Source organism: Eulemur rufifrons, chromosome 29, assembly GCF_041146395.1.
Source record: "Eulemur rufifrons isolate Redbay chromosome 29, OSU_ERuf_1, whole genome shotgun sequence".
NCBI classification, from domain to species: Eukaryota; Metazoa; Chordata; class Mammalia; order Primates; family Lemuridae; genus Eulemur; species Eulemur rufifrons.
In genome coordinates this window covers 47,029,991-47,046,941 of record NC_091011.1, presented here as the reverse complement: position 1 = coordinate 47,046,941, position 16,951 = coordinate 47,029,991, and the positions used below count along the sequence as shown (strand labels likewise).

Genomic DNA, 16,951 nt, shown 5'->3' with positions numbered 1-16,951 from the left:
AGAGGCTTACAGTTCAGTTATATATCTCTAGAGAACAGATATCCAAAATAATAAATAAAAACACAGGATTCGGCTGTATCTCTGCAACAAAACAGTTGCTTTACTGAAACAGATGAAATGGACAACTGATCTCTATAAAGACGTACAAACAACAAAAAACTCTCTGAATATGCTTTGAAAAACCAAAAAAGTAGGCACAGAGAGGTACTATTTTCCGCACTAACAACCATTTTCAACTGCTGTTTGACTGAATTAGTCTCACCTTTTAAATTATAGTGCATAAATCTTGGACATAGTTTATAGTTTCTGTAACTTTTGACTGCTATCTCCTACAGCCTGAGAAAATTGATTATTAATTTTTAATCACTTTCAAAGTGATTAAATATCTTAAGTGGGGGACTCAACCTTACAGAGTTAAAATTTCTACAATTCAGTTTGGCTCTTTGAAAAGGGTCTTCTTCCTATAACCAAATAGGAAGAAAACCTCTGCTACCTGGTAATTTACAGGATTTTCCCTAATCCATGAATGTTAACTCTTTCCTCTGCCTTATGGAGAGATGTTTATAGTTTCCTCCGTCCTGAAGTAGAGAAATAACAATAGCAGTTCAAAGATACTTATGTAGGAAACTATACTTCTAACAAAAATAATTTGTACACTCTTTAAGTTTTCAAACCACGCCCTCATTTCTTCTCTATTGAATCACTAGCACCATAACTTTTTCAAATACTTTTTAACTTTTAAAAAATTATAGTCAATTTATACCTTAAAGGGGCTTGGCTGTACCTTAAAAAAAAAACCTCTGAGTCTTTTGCAAGTTTTTTTTTTTTTTTTTTTTTGAGACAGAATCTCACTCTGTTGCCTGGGCTAGAGTGCTATGGCGTCAGCCTAGCTCACAGCAACCTCAAACTCCTGGGCTCAAGCAATCCTTCTACCTCAGCCTCCCGAGTAGCTGGGACTACAGGCATGCACCACCTTGCCTGGCTAATTTTTTCTATACATATTTTTAGTTGTCCAGCTAATTTCTTTCTATTTTTAGTAGAGACGGGTTCTCGCTCTTGCTCAGGCTGGTCTCGAACTCCTGACCTCGAGCGATCCTCTGGCATCGGCCTCCCAGAGTGCTAGGATTACAGGCGTGAGCCACTGTGCCTGGCCCAAGTTTTTTAAATGTAAAGGAATATAAAAAGAAATTGTTTTAATATATTTTTAAAAATATCTTTTTCTCTAAGAATTTAAAGCAAACTGTGTTTAAAAAAAAAAAAAGAAAGAAAGAAAGAAAGAAAAAAAAGTTTCCTACCTCTGATACCCTGGTTTGCAGGAGAAATTGGTTTGGTGGTTTCTACTACATAATCCAATATGCCTTGTGTTATTTCACTGTTGCCTTGAAGTTTAGTTTCCAACAAAACTTTCTTTCTCTTTTTTTTCTGTCCTTCGATGGGAACTTCATGCAACAAAATCTTAGATGAGAAAAATGACATAAAAAGAAAGTTTAAAATAAAATTTACTTGTCCTAGAATACTGCAATAAGCTAGCAGTCTTTCTCAACTCTAGCTGCATACTAGAATAACTTGCAAAACTTTAAAACCATAACAATGCCAAGTCCCATCTCACATCTATTAAATCAGAATGTCTGGGACCTGTAGTCCAGGTTCTTGCAGTTTTAAAAGTTCTCCAGGTGATTCTACAGCGCAGCCAGGATTGAGAAATGATAAATCAGAACACTGCTGAAGCAGCAGCCTCCTAGGAACCCAGTGGTGCCCTTTAACAGGTTTCAGATAACCTTAAAAAGATCTGTTTAAGCAAAATGCTAAATAAATTAGTTAGGTTACATTAGAAGTATTCCATACTGCCTAGAATCTGTTGCACAGAAAAGATAATAATTTGTTATATATATAATTTTGCCCCAATTACATGTATATTAATATTTGTAATACAATTTAAGACTACAGAGAAGTAACTTAATTGCCTAAAACTTAATTTTAGGTGAAAGATATTTTGAAATGAATTGTTAAAAATAGTTATTTGGGAAAGTAACCAAGAACAATGTTTAGATTGAAATTTTAAGTGAACTGACTTTTGTAGTGGTTTTTTAATTTTTGAGAGCCATTCCAAAAATTGTACTAAAAGTGAAACCTATATATTGTAAGGAAAATACAAACAAGTAACTTTTAATCTCTTAATAACCTACCATGTCAATGAATAACAAATGGTAAAAAGGCATGCAGCAGAAAAAAGAAACAGTAATGGGTAGAGATCTAGAACAATTAACTAGTCAATAAAAATTCACAAGACATACTAAGGCTTTATATGTAAATGATAATATAGAATGACAGTAAATGCTAGAAATAAAATACTATTAAATTTTCTTACTTCATATGACTTAGCTCTATATTCCCGAGAATTGAGACTAGCAGTATTCTTTGGACGAATAACAGCAACATACGCATCTTCTATGTTTTCTGGATTTCCCATTGCTTTATAAAACAAACAAACAAAAAGCCCTTGAAAGATGAAATGACAGCTGGTGGCAAGGTAAAAAATATAGTATTGCATCTTAACTTGGCAACTTTTATTTCCACACAATCACTTTGAAAAACAATAAAAAAATGAAATTTCTATCTTAGAATATATAGTACCTAAAACACAAGCCAGAGATGACTTTATCTTCACCACTGAACTACTCAAAACCTTAGTTTATAATTTAAGATTTCCTTATACTTTTTTTCCTTTCTGTTAAAGGTAGCATTTTTAAAAATAGGGATACACATTTTTTTGGTGTTACACTACACAGTAAGAATCTGCCTTTGGGACCTAAAAAAGTGATATGATTACACAATATCTTGCAAAGTAAACGATGACTTGAAATAGTGATTCAGAATAATACACACTTACATTTTTCCATAAATTCCACAAGCAAATGTTAACAGTTTGGAAGCTGGAAATAGGTAGCTGTTTTATATACATCGACATTCACTCCAGAATCTTTAGGAAGTTCAACTTTGAGATTAGACATTTGGATGAGCTAAAATATAATTTATAATTTTCTTTGGAGTTGCCTATCACAGAGCCAAAACCATTTGGTCGGTTGATAAAAAGTTTTCTGGTGATTTAAGAATCTTTTCTGTTTTCCTTATCAATTTCCTAATCTACATTTTTTTCCAAATATATTCACTCTGTGTGTGTGTGCACATATATACTTTTTTCCCCTAATTTTAAGTCTCCATTGGGCAATTTCCAACACGTAACTGAATTTCAACCACACTTGGTTATTTAACAGTTCTCTTTATTAAGTGTTATTAATTTTTCATGGTTAGACTGAAACACATCTCTTTGTATTTAATATCTTTCATCTACCTTTTTTTAAAAAAAGATTCCTCTCATATACATGCCAGTAAATTTCTAAAAGAACATCAGACAAAGAGTTTCTTCCCTGGCCATGTTGAGATGAAGTTTCTTCAGTGTTTTAATGGCCATTAGGCATTAAAATGATCTGTTCATATTTAACAAGTTCCTTACTGCTGCAAATCTCAAGAGAGACCATTTTCAAGAAAAGGTTTTGAATGTTATTTGAGAGGAGATGAAGTAATTTATTTTGTTTTCTCAACTGCAATTGAAAATGTCACTTTGGAACCTTTAATTCACTTCCCTAAATAACAATTAAAAATTGTTTTTTATGACTGTAAAATTACCTTTAAAAGAAATTCTTTTAAAATCCAGTAACTCTTGGCATTTGATATAAACTTTAGCCTAAGATTAAAACAACCGTTAAAATTATACAAAAATTTTATTTTAAATAGAATAATTTAAATAATTAATTTTAAAATTAATTTTAAATTCTAAAATTTTTCATTGATTTAGGTCCAAAAAACTACAGCTATTTCACTAGAGAAACTACAGTAAAACATTACGATGGAGACATTTCATTTTGTGAAAAGTTTTGAGGACATACCATTTATTCTCATTCTATACCTCAGTTTTTTGAGTTCAATTTTTTCATAAGATCATCCTTAAAACCCACTTCATGTAACACCCTTCCTACACCATGTGAAAAGGATGAGACCTTTTTCTTCTCAGAATTTCTATTTAGCAATTACTTTTCACCTCAGATTAACAATGATTTCAAGATAATAAAACTTTGCAAATTATGAGATGAATGCATCCTTAAGGACTGCAACCCCAAAAAGAAAAACATTGTATTGTGAATACCCTGTATAATATACACGGCACAATCATAGAAGCCATTTTTTTTTATAGAAGCCATTTTTTTTATTAACCACCTAAAAGAGAAATCAAGTGATTCTTAGTCTTCTAAACACAATCAATTCTTGTCTTGGTCAACTCATGTTAAGAAAACATACAAGCAAAGTGCTTTACTTGTTAATACTCATCACTTCTCTAGATATTTAGTACTGTGTATACAGAACTCTCAACTTTCAAAAGGTAAATCAATGTGATCTGATTTTAAAAAGACATAACTATGAGGGTTATAGTATTTTGTTTTTTAAACCATCCAATGTTACCACGGCCCCAAAAGACTCTTAAAATTTTTTTTCAAGAAATATTCATACTTCATTATTGGAAATCTACATTCTTTCAGTGACATGAAAGAAGGAAACAGACTAAGTCAGGAAAATAACAAAAGCTACTAACAGGAAGATAAAACTGCTAAGGCAGAAACATACAAACGAATGCGAAAAAGCTAAAAATAATAGAGAAAGGAATAATTACAGTTTGCAATATTTTTAGACTGAATTTTAGAGAAGGGTTCAAGTACAGGGACTAAGTACAGGAAATATGTGGCATTTTGTTATATAGTTTCACTCCATTCTGGAAAATGCTTAGGCAATCAATGGTAAGATACTGTTTAAGTAACGAGGCCTTATAAATGTCGTGGTGGATGTGGTTCTTAATTGGGAGGTGTACCTACTTGGTATCATTTGAAAATAGGGCATTTCTGGTTGTCACTGTGACTAGGGCAAGGGAGGTGTACAATTGCCATTTAGTGCCCAAGGAGCAGGTTTGTTAATACTTCTTTAGTATGCTAGACCAGTGTCTGCAAACAAATTGTAAAGACATACAGGCTCTCCAAGAGAGTGGGAAAGGAACGAGGTTGAGACCCTGAGTTAAGCCAGCTAGACAAAAGACTTCTGGTGAAGCTAAAAACATCATGGAGAAAAAGCCAAGAAAGCCAAAACCTTAAAAGGTGGGGAAAGGTGTGGAGGGGAGGAGTTAGAATTGACAAGCTGTGAATCACTTTTATTCCCTGCAATGACAAAAGTAAGTAAACACTCCGCCTGGGAGTTTTTTTCCTCCGCCACCACCCATCCAAAGTCCACTACCGGGAAAAGTGCAAGCCTCTTTGCTCAAAGAGTTTCCACACAAACAGTGGCTTTGGCTTCTCTGTAACTATTTGTAAAAAATAAATAAATAAACTCCTTGCCTGGAGCAACTTAGATGTGGAGATGGTTCTGTCTCCCACCTCTGTGTTCTCTCGCTGAAGTCTGGATCCTGCTCCTCTTGTTTCCCCGAAGGAAACCGAGAGGCGCCCGTGCGGGCTGCCGAGTGCCTCTCCGGCCGCTACATTCAACTCACTGGGTGGGACAGTCACCTGAGGGGGGTGCCGTCACCGCTTTCTCATTCCTCCTTCCCTTCTGCCAGGCACAGCGGCCCGACCCTACTTCCTGTGACAGGAAAACCCTCGGTCGCCACCAGAAGCCGTCCGAAGGGTTCCGCTGAGCTCCCCACCCTGCGCCCCGAGGGCTCGGGTCTCTGGAGTCGAAGAACTTTTTCCCCTCCGGCTCCTTATTGTCCTTCCCTCTCCTAGCACCTCAGCAATATTGGTCCCTCATTCTCTCCAGAAACTATGGGCTCCCAGGTCTTCAAAGGCCTTAGCTTTTCACCCCTCCGCTCTCACGGCGAGGAAATCGCTTCCGGGTTCACACCCCTTGCAGCCTCGCGGTTTGCGGCGTAAGAGCTTCCGGGTCGGTTGCCGACCTGCTGCCGTTCCTGCTGCTTTTCGCTGGAGCTGCAGGCTCTCTGGGACTGCTGGCGGGTGGCTCGGAGACAGGGGTGGTGGTGGCGGCGGCAGGGGCGCTAGCTGCTGAGCAGGAGGCGGGGGAGGGGAGGAGGGCGGCCAGGGCTGCGCGCGCGCTCAAGGCTGGAGCATGAGCCGGACTTGACCGCGAGGCGGAGGCAAGAGCCACCGCCCCCTCTTCCCCTCCCCCTAGTGAGGCGGCTCGGCGGCTGGAGAGGGATGGGGGACGCCCGCCCAGTCTGAGCCTCACCGCGGGCTCCTTTCAGCTCACGCAGCGCTTCCCGCGACCCTACAGTGCGCACCCTCGGCCCCATCAGCCTTCGCCCGGCGGGTGCACCCGGGCCGGCGGGGAAGGGGCGCCCGCCCGGGTGGGTGGGGCGGGAAGAGTACCTGAGGTCACCCGCTCTGCGCGAGAGGCAGGGGCGATCGCGACGGAGGCAGAACTGCAGACCTGCGGGGTCCACCCGACCCTTACCCTCAGCCGGAGAAGTAATCGTGAGTCTTAGCTTCGCGGTGTAGATATATTTGAGTCTGTCTTAACCCATTCTGGGCTCCGTGTTAAGAGCTATCTAGTTCACACCCTCCCGGGTCTCCTCGGAGTGTGCCCCGCTCCCTCGTGGAGCATTGTCCGTCGGTCTTTCCCCATCCCTAAACAGGCAGTACCCTGTGTCTGCCCCACGGGGCTTTTCTCCCGGCAAATTTGCAAGCCTTCGGGTCTCTGGCGCGTCCCATCCTCCTCATCTGGATGCATCTCCTTGTCCCTCTGCCCTCAAAGGTTCTGTGTCCTCCCTCGTTTTGTGTCTGTACCCTGGAGCTCACAGCGTCCCCTCCCGCCTGTCCTTTCAGACGTGGAAAGCCGTGGGTTCTGCCGAGCTCGGGGGCTAGAGACTTGAGAAGCGGATGGGTGAAAGTGCTCTGCAGGGCTGTGATGGGTGGGCATAGGTGCAGATGGCTCCAGTGAACCTTTATTTTTGCAGCTTCTGCCACCCAAACAAAAGAATGGAGTGCTTCTCTGTATCCTCACTCTTCTCTCTTTCTAATTGTATAAGCTGTTTTCTGTACGTTGCTGTTTGAGTAGCAGGAAATTGTAACTAGAGCTGTAATAAAACATCCCCTGAGGAGGTTTTGAGAATTAGTCTCACAAGCTCTATTCACACGGAATGGCATATTGAACAATCTTACATTGATATGAAGACTCATTCCAGAAGAGCTTTACCAGTAGATCTGAGCAATGAATGTGAAAATAAAAGTCTGATGTTTCAAATAGTATTTGGATACCTTTAGATAATTTTTAGTGTTTTGATTTACATCTAGTTCTTAATTTACAAAGTATGTATGTGTATAGTGTGAAAATCTTTGTATTGGAATCTTTTGCTTTGTTAATAGAGACTTATATAGTGGTTAAAAAAATCTAAACATTAAAGTGATTTTTAAAGATCATGTTAGGTTGTATTTGATATTATTTTCAATCCTTAATTCCACTCACACATATTCCCTACCTTGGTCCCTCTGACCTTCCTGATTCTTAGTTTAAAAAAAAATTAAATGAGTGTCTTCCATGTGTATTTTCAGATTTTGGACATTTTTCTCATTAAATTTTGGTTTGCTTTTTAAACTGCTACAGCAGAACTTTCCAGAAATTAGATTTAAAAATTCTAATGCTGTGAGTTTTTGGACAATATGTGCTTTCATGCATTTTCTACTTTTCAAGGCACCATAGGAAGCAAGTGATAATTTAAGAATAATTTACTTTGTATATTGCAGGTTGTTATTCTGTAAACTACTTTGTAAGGTAGACTGGTAGTTTCTGTGTTTTGTTTTTCTGAAAAACATTGTCATTTCATTAAGGAAGATAGATATATTTAATGGGTTTTCCCCCCCAAAACTTTGGGCTATTATTTGATTTGTAACTTCACCCTGTGCACAGATTTTAGTTTGAGGTAGGCTCAGGAGATTAGCTCCAACTGTCTCTTTGGAAACAGTTATTTTACTTGGCACAGAAGCCAAGCACTGTGTGGAGCTGAATGTGTTATTAAGGGTGTGGCTTTTGCTTTCTGTAAAATTGATCAGTTTTGGAATAAGAGTGGGGTGCTGTAGAGAGTTGGTGGGCAATAATTTAGGATAAGTCTTGTTTTAAAAAAAGTCCGTTGATTCCCTCTTATCCTTGAGGTAGGATGGTGAAGATAGGACCATATTTTCACATTCCACACAGTTTCCCTCATCCAGTGCGCTGAGAATTTTGTGTTTTCAATGTGAAAGGGTTCTGCCCATGCAGACCGTGCTGTAAGCAAGGGCTCTAACAGGTGGCTGATGAGACATGGGAGATAAGTTTTGTTAGCCACTCTTCTGTATTTCTGTGGCACTGCCCACTCTTGAGAGAGTTGGTTTTCTTTCCTCTTTCTTTTCTAGGATGTGCACTCAATCTTGTGAAAGTGAAATACAGGTGTTTACACTTACTTGTAGATAAAAGTTCAAGCTCATTATCATATATAAGTAGATGGAAGGATTATAAATTAACTTAATCCGATTCTCCTTGAATGGAAGTTGGAGAAGATTCCTTAGTGCTTTGGGTAATTTCCCCCCTTTGAGGACGCGCACAACATTTATTTAGATTAAATTTTAAAATATTTGTCTCAAACATTAGACTTTACATTTGACACGTTTACCAAAAAGGATTTGAGAGTGGGCCTAGTCATTATTAAAGAGACCAGTCTGAGGGGAGTTTCTATGCATACTTCAGAAAATGCTTAGGTATTTTATTTCCTTTTTCAAAGTGACTTGCTTAGGAGGAATAATAATTTTTGGACTCTGTTTATTTTTCAGGTAATCTCAGACCTCTGTTTTTCTTTTCTTTTCCAGACAACTTACTTTCATGCTCACTTCACTTCAGTAAGCCTTTATTGAGCACCTGTGTTATAGTTTCTAGAACTACAAGAATAAATAAGTCAAGATTCTTTTCCTCATTGAGCTTAACAGTCTAGATATTTAACTGTGGTTCTATCCATCTGCCTTTACAGACTTTGCTAATAGATTTTTAAACCACTTATTACAGGGTTGTTTCACATCCTTTCTATAAGAATAAACATAATAAATGCCATTTATTGAGTGTTTGATTTGTGCCAGCCAGTGTCCTAAGTGCTTTATATACATGATCTCATTTAATTTTTAGAATAGACCTAAGAAGTAATTTTATTTTATCTTCACTTAAAAACCATACAGATCCTGGTTTATAGTATTGATCAATTTTTTTTTTTTTTTTACTTGTAAGATGCTAGAAAAGATTTGGCCTATACTCTTTAAGGGGAAGAAGTTGTAATGTAGTCATAACAGTATTAAATTCTCTAGTATTGCTTTGAATGGAAAAATCCTAATTTCATAAGGTGTTAGTATCTTTTATTTTCTAAAGTAGATAATTATATACTATTAAAATGTAATTTTCAGTTGTTTAAACTTTTGAAAAGATGTAATTCTGAAGTTCTTTATGGTTAACTATAACATAGATTTTCAGGCATATATAACTTTTTTTTAAGATCAGGAATTGGGACCAAGAGCCTGAAATGGATATATTTCCCAGGAAGGGTAGAGTATTGAGTTATATATATATATCTTCTCCAGGAAGGGTAGCGTATTGAGCCATGTGAAATCTGTTCAGCTTTTTAAAATTTTGAGTTTAATTTTCACAACTATCTAAATGCCTTGGAGAGTTTTGGTTTCTGCAGTGAAAAATGTATTTCCTTCAGATTTGAAAATGATCTTACTCATCTTTTCTTTGTAGGATATATGCTTTATCAGCAATTTGATATAGTTCAATCTAATAATTTTTCAGACACTCTAACATTTTTTAAAATATGGCCTTCCACTGTCAGCTGTTTTCTCCAAAAGCCTTGATTGTATTCTAAAACTTTTATTCTGGGTTTGTTTTTTTTTTTTTTTTTTTTTTTTTAGTCAAAACTGCTAACAGTTTGCTATTCTTTAGGCAAATGCCTTTTACTTCTGGTTACACACCCTTCCATTTTTAGGACTGTAAAGCAGATAACTAATACTCTTTGAGTTCCTAAGAAAGGTAATCCTTGATAATTTTCTAGCCTCTGTCTGATATATATGTATTTTAACTTGACATAGACAGTCTTTCCCTTTCAGTGTAGCAAAATCCTTGATACTCAAGTCAGTGTATTTTTCTGATTTGAATAATATTGGGAGTATAATTCCTGTTGAAGGATATAACAATGACTAAATTATGAATGTTTTAGGTGCTAGAACTACAAAGATGATGAGTCAAGATTCCTTTCCTTATTGAGCTATAAAATGCCCATTTAAAATACATAAAAGAGAAAGGAAAGTTCATTTAAAACATTGCGATGCTCTTCTTTCTACAGATAGACAAAAAACATTGCCCTCCTTGTTAATGCATCCTATCAGAGTATGATAAAGGAAGTATGTAAATCAACATATATTAAGCCAAGATTTTCATTCTATGATATTTCCTGGCCTCAAACAATAGCTGATTCACATTTGGTCTATCATTAGATATTCTGTATCACATCTTTATTTCATGTTAAAAAAATCATTTTGAAATAATTTCAAACTTATAGAAAAGATGCCAGAAAAGAACAAAGAACTCCTGTATCCCCTTCACCCAGATTTCCCCCATTGTTAATATTTTGCTGCATTTCTTCCATCGCCTGTCTTCCTTTCTTTCTGTTCTCCATATGCGTGTATGTGTATGTGTTTTATATAAATGCATACATACCCATTATCAGTCTTTTTCTAAACATTTTGGAGCAAATGACAGACATGGTGTTCCATCATCCCTAAACACTATAGTGTATATTTCTTAAAAATAAATCACTCTCTACCAACATACAACCCTCCAAATCAGAAAATCAATATGGTACAACACTGCTCTCTAGTCCAAGAACATATACAAATTTCATCTACTGTCCCAACAAAATCTCTTTTCTGGTCCGGTATCCTATCCAAGAATACATGTTGCTTTTAGTTGTTATGTCCCTTTAGACTTCTTCAGCCTCAGGTTTTCATCTTTCATGTCCTTGACAGTTTCAGAAAGTACAGGCCCTCCATTCTGTAGGATGACCCTCATCCTAGATCTCTATGGTATTTCCTCATGACCTCAATCAGGTTATGCATTCTTGGCAGGAATACCACAGAAATGGTGCTGTGCCCTTCTCAGTGCATTGCATCCAGAGGCATGCGATGTCAAACCATGCCACTAGTAGTGATGTTAACAAGATCATATTTGTGTCCCTTTGTAATTGATTAGTACTTGTGGGGATGTATTCCAAAATTATGCCAGTATTGTTTCTCATCAAACCTCTACTCACTAGCTTTAGTGGGTACCCTTGATGACTCCCACCTGAGTTAACCACTTTTATGATGATTGCCACATTTCTTTGTTTCTGTCATTCCTTCTGCGTGTATTAGTTGGTATTTAATTATAAGATAGTATTCTTTCCCATTTATTAGTTAAAGCAGTAAAGACTCATGAATTTTGATTTTATTCAATGTCCTGTGATTTGTTGCTGTTATTATTTATTTTGCTTTTTAATTTGTTCCCGATTTAGCCAATGGGAGCCTCTTCAAGCTGGCTCCTGTGCCCATTTTTCATGCTCCTATCTCATTCGTTGTTCATTTCCTTAGAACTTCGTGGCAGAACAAGCTGTTCCTGGTTCATCTTGTACCTTACCTGCTGTAGCCTTAGAATCAGCCATTTCTCCAAGGGAGGCTGAGATGTGTCTTGCAGGAGAATCAGGATGCCCCAGCTGTTAGCCAGCACCAACCAGCAGAAATGAAAGTGGGTTGACTTGGACCTACTAGCCCAACTGACCCTTTAGCTGAATCCACCCTCAAAGGAACCAGAGAAGAAACCAGCAGAGAAACTGTCAGTGAACCTATAGAGTTATAAGAAATAACATACTGTTTTGAGGTAAAGTTTGGAATGGTTTGTTCTGTAGCAATAATGAAACCATAAGTATTCATTTTGGACATCTAGGTTGTCACTAGTCTTCTATTTAGAATAATATTGCAATGAATGTCTTTGTACACAGTATATAATTTAATTTTAATACATAATGCCAAATTATTTTCCAGGAATATTGACACAGTTCTCATTGTCACCAGTAATGTCTGAGAGTAACTGTTTCCCCTATAAACTCACTATCAATGAATGCTTTTCTTTGACAATAAAACGAATGAAAAAAAGCTTCTTCTGGTGCTTAATTCTGTAATTCCTTAACTACTTATGAGGCTGAGCATTTTTGATGTATTCATCATTTTGATTTTCAAATCTATGAATTGTTTATTCATACCTTTATTCATTTTTCCTGTTGGATTTTTTTTCTTACCAATTTGTTAGAGTTCTTTGATATACTTATTATGGATATAATCCTTTAACTTTCTTTGCAAATATGTTTTGTCAGTCTGTTTTTTTGTCTTAGTTTATGGTATCAATTACCATAAATTTTTCTTTTGGCATTTCGTATAATAGTCTGTATCTTTCTTTTTCTCTGTGACTTTTTCCTAAATTTTCTTCTAACTTTTCTATCAAATAGGAATCCTGTTCAGATGCCGCAGAAATCTGAAAAAAGAGATATAAAAACAAATTAGGGGGATTATTTTTCTCAAGTAATGAGAAATTAGACTGCCTACAGCTGATATGGTGGCTCCACAATGCCATCAGAAATGCACACTCGTTTGTCTTTCTGTTTAGTCATCCAGGCTTGTCACCTTGTGGTCCCCAGATGGCATTCTAGGCTGAGCAGCAGCTTCTTTCTATTCTTTCATCATATCTCTGCTTGTTTTAACTAAGGATCTTATCCAGTTTAGTGACTGTAACCTCTGGGGATGGGGCCTAGATAAAGCAGGCTCCCCAGAATAACAAGTTCTTGTGAAATATTTTTTTTTTTTGTTCTTTGAAAAAGATAGTACTAATTTTATTTTCTGTGCCATAATAAATGTGTCTGCAGAATAAGGCCCCGGAATTTTTTTTTTCTTTTAGGCTGCCATGTATAAAGAAATTTTTTTCAAAGTTATTTATAAGCAAACAGAGATAAACATGATTATATTCTCAAATTGGAAACTAATGTTGGGAACACAGGACTTTATGTTCAATAAGTCATATTCAGTAAAGATGTTTTATGTGCCAGTAACTATGGTAAACGATGGGGATAAAACTGAATATGGTGTGATCCTTGTCCTTAAGGAGTTCACCATATAACTGAGGAAGCAGATAAACATGTAATTACAGTTTTTGGTGGTTAAAGTTGAGTGTACTATCAAGTTAGGGAGGCAGGACATCTAACTGAGTTAGTTGAGATTTGGGGAGCTATGATCAGGAAACTTGATAGAGAAAATGACATGCTGAGGGATGAGTGACTAGTAGGAATTATCCTTTTGGGGAGGAGCTTGTAGGGGAGAAAGCAGAACATTCCAGAAGCTTTAGTAATTGAGTAGGCAGGGCTGAGTTATAGGAGCTAGGCTGTGAAAAGATAGATGCTAGTCTTGGCAGAAACTTTTCCCTAGAGCTGGGAGCCTTTGGAAGGTTTTAAAATGGAATTGGACAGATCTGCCCTTTGATAAAGTTTATCTGGTTGTAGTGGGGAAAATGCAGTTGAGAGTGGGATGTGGAAGCAAGGGCACCTATTAAGAAGTTTATTTCATATATTGAAGTGTATCCCAGTATTGGTTAAATATTTATTGAGAACCTATGTAAATATAATGTAGGGGAATACAGAAATGTGTAAAACATATAGTTCCTCTTCTCCTTTACTCCATAGTGTAGTTTGTGCATACTTCTGTCTCCCTAATTGGATTTCTGGCTTCTAATTTTTGTGTCCTATTTCACATGTTTATATTAAATTTGTAATTCAGTAGTCTAGATAGGCAGAAGAAAAATCCTAGCATTTTAAAATTAAAAAAAATACGTGGAAAATATCAGCAGGTTTATGTCTTTGTAAACCTTTTATATAAGCAATTTAATACCATCTGTACGTTATCAACCCCGTTTTCTCTGCCTAGAATACTCTTTCCCCTAGATAACACATGGCTCACTACCTCACTTCCTTCAGCTCTTTACTCAAATTGTATCTCCAGTTTAGACTTCACACTTCAGCTTCAGACTTATATATCCTTTTGTCTACCTAAAATCTCAAATGTTAACTTTTTCATATATAAGCAATTCTCCCCCCTCACACTCAAACCTTAATCTCCTGCAGTCTTCCCCTCTCAGTAATGGTAACTCATCTTTCCAGGTGCTCAGGCCAAGACCTTGGAGTCATTCTTATCTTTTCCCTGACTCTCACTTGTACTTTCAGTCAGTCAGCTAATTCTGTCTGTTCTTATCTCCAGAGTACATCCAGAATCTGATTAAGTATTTACCACCTCCACTACTACCTCCCACATCCAAGCTACCTATCTTTTACTTGGGTTAGTGCAGCCACTTCCTAAATGGTCTCCCTATTTCAAGCCTTTCCCTTCACCCCCATCCATCTTCTCAACAGCCAGGCTGATCCTGTTAAGTCAGGTCATTTCACTTTTCTGCTAAAAAAAAAACAAAAAACCGCTCCAGTGGCTTCCCTTTTCATTCAGAATAAAGAGGTAGTGATTTACAATGTCCTTCAAGACGCTACCTAAAAAGTCTGCCTGCCCCCATTATTTCTCTTGAATTCATGTCCTACTACTTTACTTCCTCATTCTCTGCACTACAGTAACACTGGCCTCTTTTCTATTTCTTGAAAATATGCTCCTGTCTGTGCACTGGCTGTTTCCTCTGCTTAGAATACTCTTTCCCCTAGATAACACATGGCTCACTACCTCACTTCCTTCAGCTCTTTACTCAAATGTCATCTTGGTAAGCCCTCCGTAACTATCTTTTTAAAGATTACAACATCCCAACACATATCCTCTCTCCTTCCTGGTTTTATTTTTTAAAATAACACTTTTGAACATAGAGTGTAAACTCCACAGGGACAGTGATTTTTATAGGTTATTAACTATGAAATGTTTGATTTCCTCAAGTAGTAAGTTCGACAGTTGATATCTCTGACATTTCACTTTGACACCTCATGTTTTATTTTAATTGTGAAGGTACATCCTCAGTGTTTCAAGCACACAGTTTGGCTTGTGTTTATCTTTAAAATTTTTTTAGAGTAATTTGTAGTGAAATCATGGATAAGTCAAAAATTCGTGTTACAATATTTTCGAATATGAGTTCTGTTGTGGAACCAATGCTATACAGACAGCTCGAAATATCAACAAATTGTTTAAGAAGGATGTGGCTGACGAATGCACAGTACATCGATGGTCTGAGAAGTTCCGTTCTGCTGATTTTAATCTTGAAAATAAGCCATGTGGGCAACCTGAGACCAAGGTGGATAATGATGAACTGAAAGCTGTAGTAGAAGTGAATCCATCTCAACCTAGGCATGAATGAGCAGCAAGGTTTGACATTACTATTCCAATAATATCAGACCAATTGAAACAAATGGGCAAGATAAGGAAACTGGATAGGTGGGTACCACATGAATTAAATGAGCATCAGAAGAGAAATCATCTTGAAGCGTGCCTTTTTTTGCTGTTATGACATAAAGGCGAACCATTTCTATACCATATTGTTACGTGTGACGAAAAGTGGATTCATTCTGACAATCACAAGTGTTCTGCACAATGGTTAGATAAAGATGAAGCACTGAAACACAGTCCAAAACCAAATATTCATCCAAAAAAGCTTAATGGTGTCTGTTTGGTGGTCCAGTGCTGGTGCTATACACTACAGCTTCATGAAACCTGGTCAATTACAGCAGGTGTCTACTGCAGCCAATTGGACGAAATGATGAGGATGCTTGCGATTAAGCAGCCGAGATTGGTCAACAGAGATAGGCCAATCCTCTTGTAAGACAGTGCTCTTGTAAGACATGTCACGCAAGCAATGCTGCTCAAACTACAGGGGCTGGACTTGAAAACTGTCTGTCATCCACTGTATTCACCAGGCCTTACACCAGCTGACTACCATTTCTTCCAAGCTTTGGACCACTGCTTGTAAAGAAAAATATCCAATTCCTCAACAAGTTGTGGAAAACACCTTTCATGATTTCATTGGTACTTGCTCTCTGGGCTTCTTTGCTGCTGGCTACAAATAGGGTACCGTTAAGATGGCAAAACTGTGTCAATAATTTAGGCGCATATTTTGATTAATTAATTGTACTGCTGCTTGTTTGAGATATAATAAACTAAATTTTTTATTTGAAATCAGACATTTCATATTTAATGACCTAATATTAATAGTTTATTTTGTTCCTGCTATATTCCCCTACACCTAGAATGTGTGGCACATGATAGGTGGTTGATAAATATTTGTTGCTTGAGTTTATTATTTGATTTGCCTAAAAGAGTATCCCTTTGCTCTGAGAAGTACACCTGAAAATCCTGTGATTCTAATGTAGGCTACAAATCATTGACATAACATTTATTCTGCTTTTCTCTTTTCTAAAATCAATGTGTTATATACCTCTTTTGTTTGGATTTGAAATTACTGTTTGATTTATTTTTCTTTGCAGTGTACTTCCCCTGGCATAAATTGTACTTCCTAAGTTTATCATTTTGAGTAATAATTGAGCATTCCTTAATCCTCTGTAAGGTATATGAATTATTAATTGCTGTCATTGACTGTAGTGCTTCTTAACAGTTGTAATTATATCTTGGTATGCATGTTGCTTTTAGATGACTATATCATGATTTATAACTTTAAACCATAGCTTTTGTATATATTCTCCGAGAAACGTTTATTCATAATTATCCCCTGTAAGCCCAGATTAAGAGTATTGGTCCTAATTTGATTTTTGAGGGTTTGTTAGGTTTTAGTATTTTGAGGTAGCCAGTGCTTTAATAAGTACTGTAATTGGAGC

The 16,951-nt window shown here is 37.0% G+C and overlaps 2 protein-coding genes across 4 annotated transcripts in view; one reads left to right on the top strand and one right to left on the bottom strand.

Annotated features, from left to right (window-relative positions):
• KRIT1 (KRIT1 ankyrin repeat containing) overlaps positions 1-5,890 on the bottom strand; it is a 41,436-nt gene extending 35,546 nt beyond the window's left edge. Inside the window, exons 1-3 of the mRNA XM_069461382.1 lie at positions 5,439-5,890; positions 2,369-2,472; positions 1,296-1,455 (exon numbers count right to left, since the gene is read on the bottom strand). Coding sequence (XP_069317483.1) covers positions 1,296-1,455; positions 2,369-2,470 — 262 coding nt within the window. The 5' untranslated portion in view covers positions 2,471-2,472; positions 5,439-5,890. The remainder of the gene's footprint in view (positions 1-1,295; positions 1,456-2,368; positions 2,473-5,438) is intronic.
• An 87-nt stretch (positions 5,891-5,977) lies between these two features.
• Positions 5,978-16,951, top strand: part of ANKIB1 (ankyrin repeat and IBR domain containing 1) — a 147,650-nt gene continuing 136,676 nt past the window's right edge. For 2 of the 3 annotated variants that reach the window (XM_069461715.1, XM_069461714.1), the window contains exons 1-2: positions 6,438-6,527; positions 11,691-11,976. The gene's annotated coding sequence lies outside the window, so the exon portion shown is untranslated. Of the gene's footprint in view, positions 6,528-11,690; positions 11,977-16,951 lie in introns of all 3 variants that reach the window. The other variant, XM_069461713.1, reaches the window with a different exon arrangement.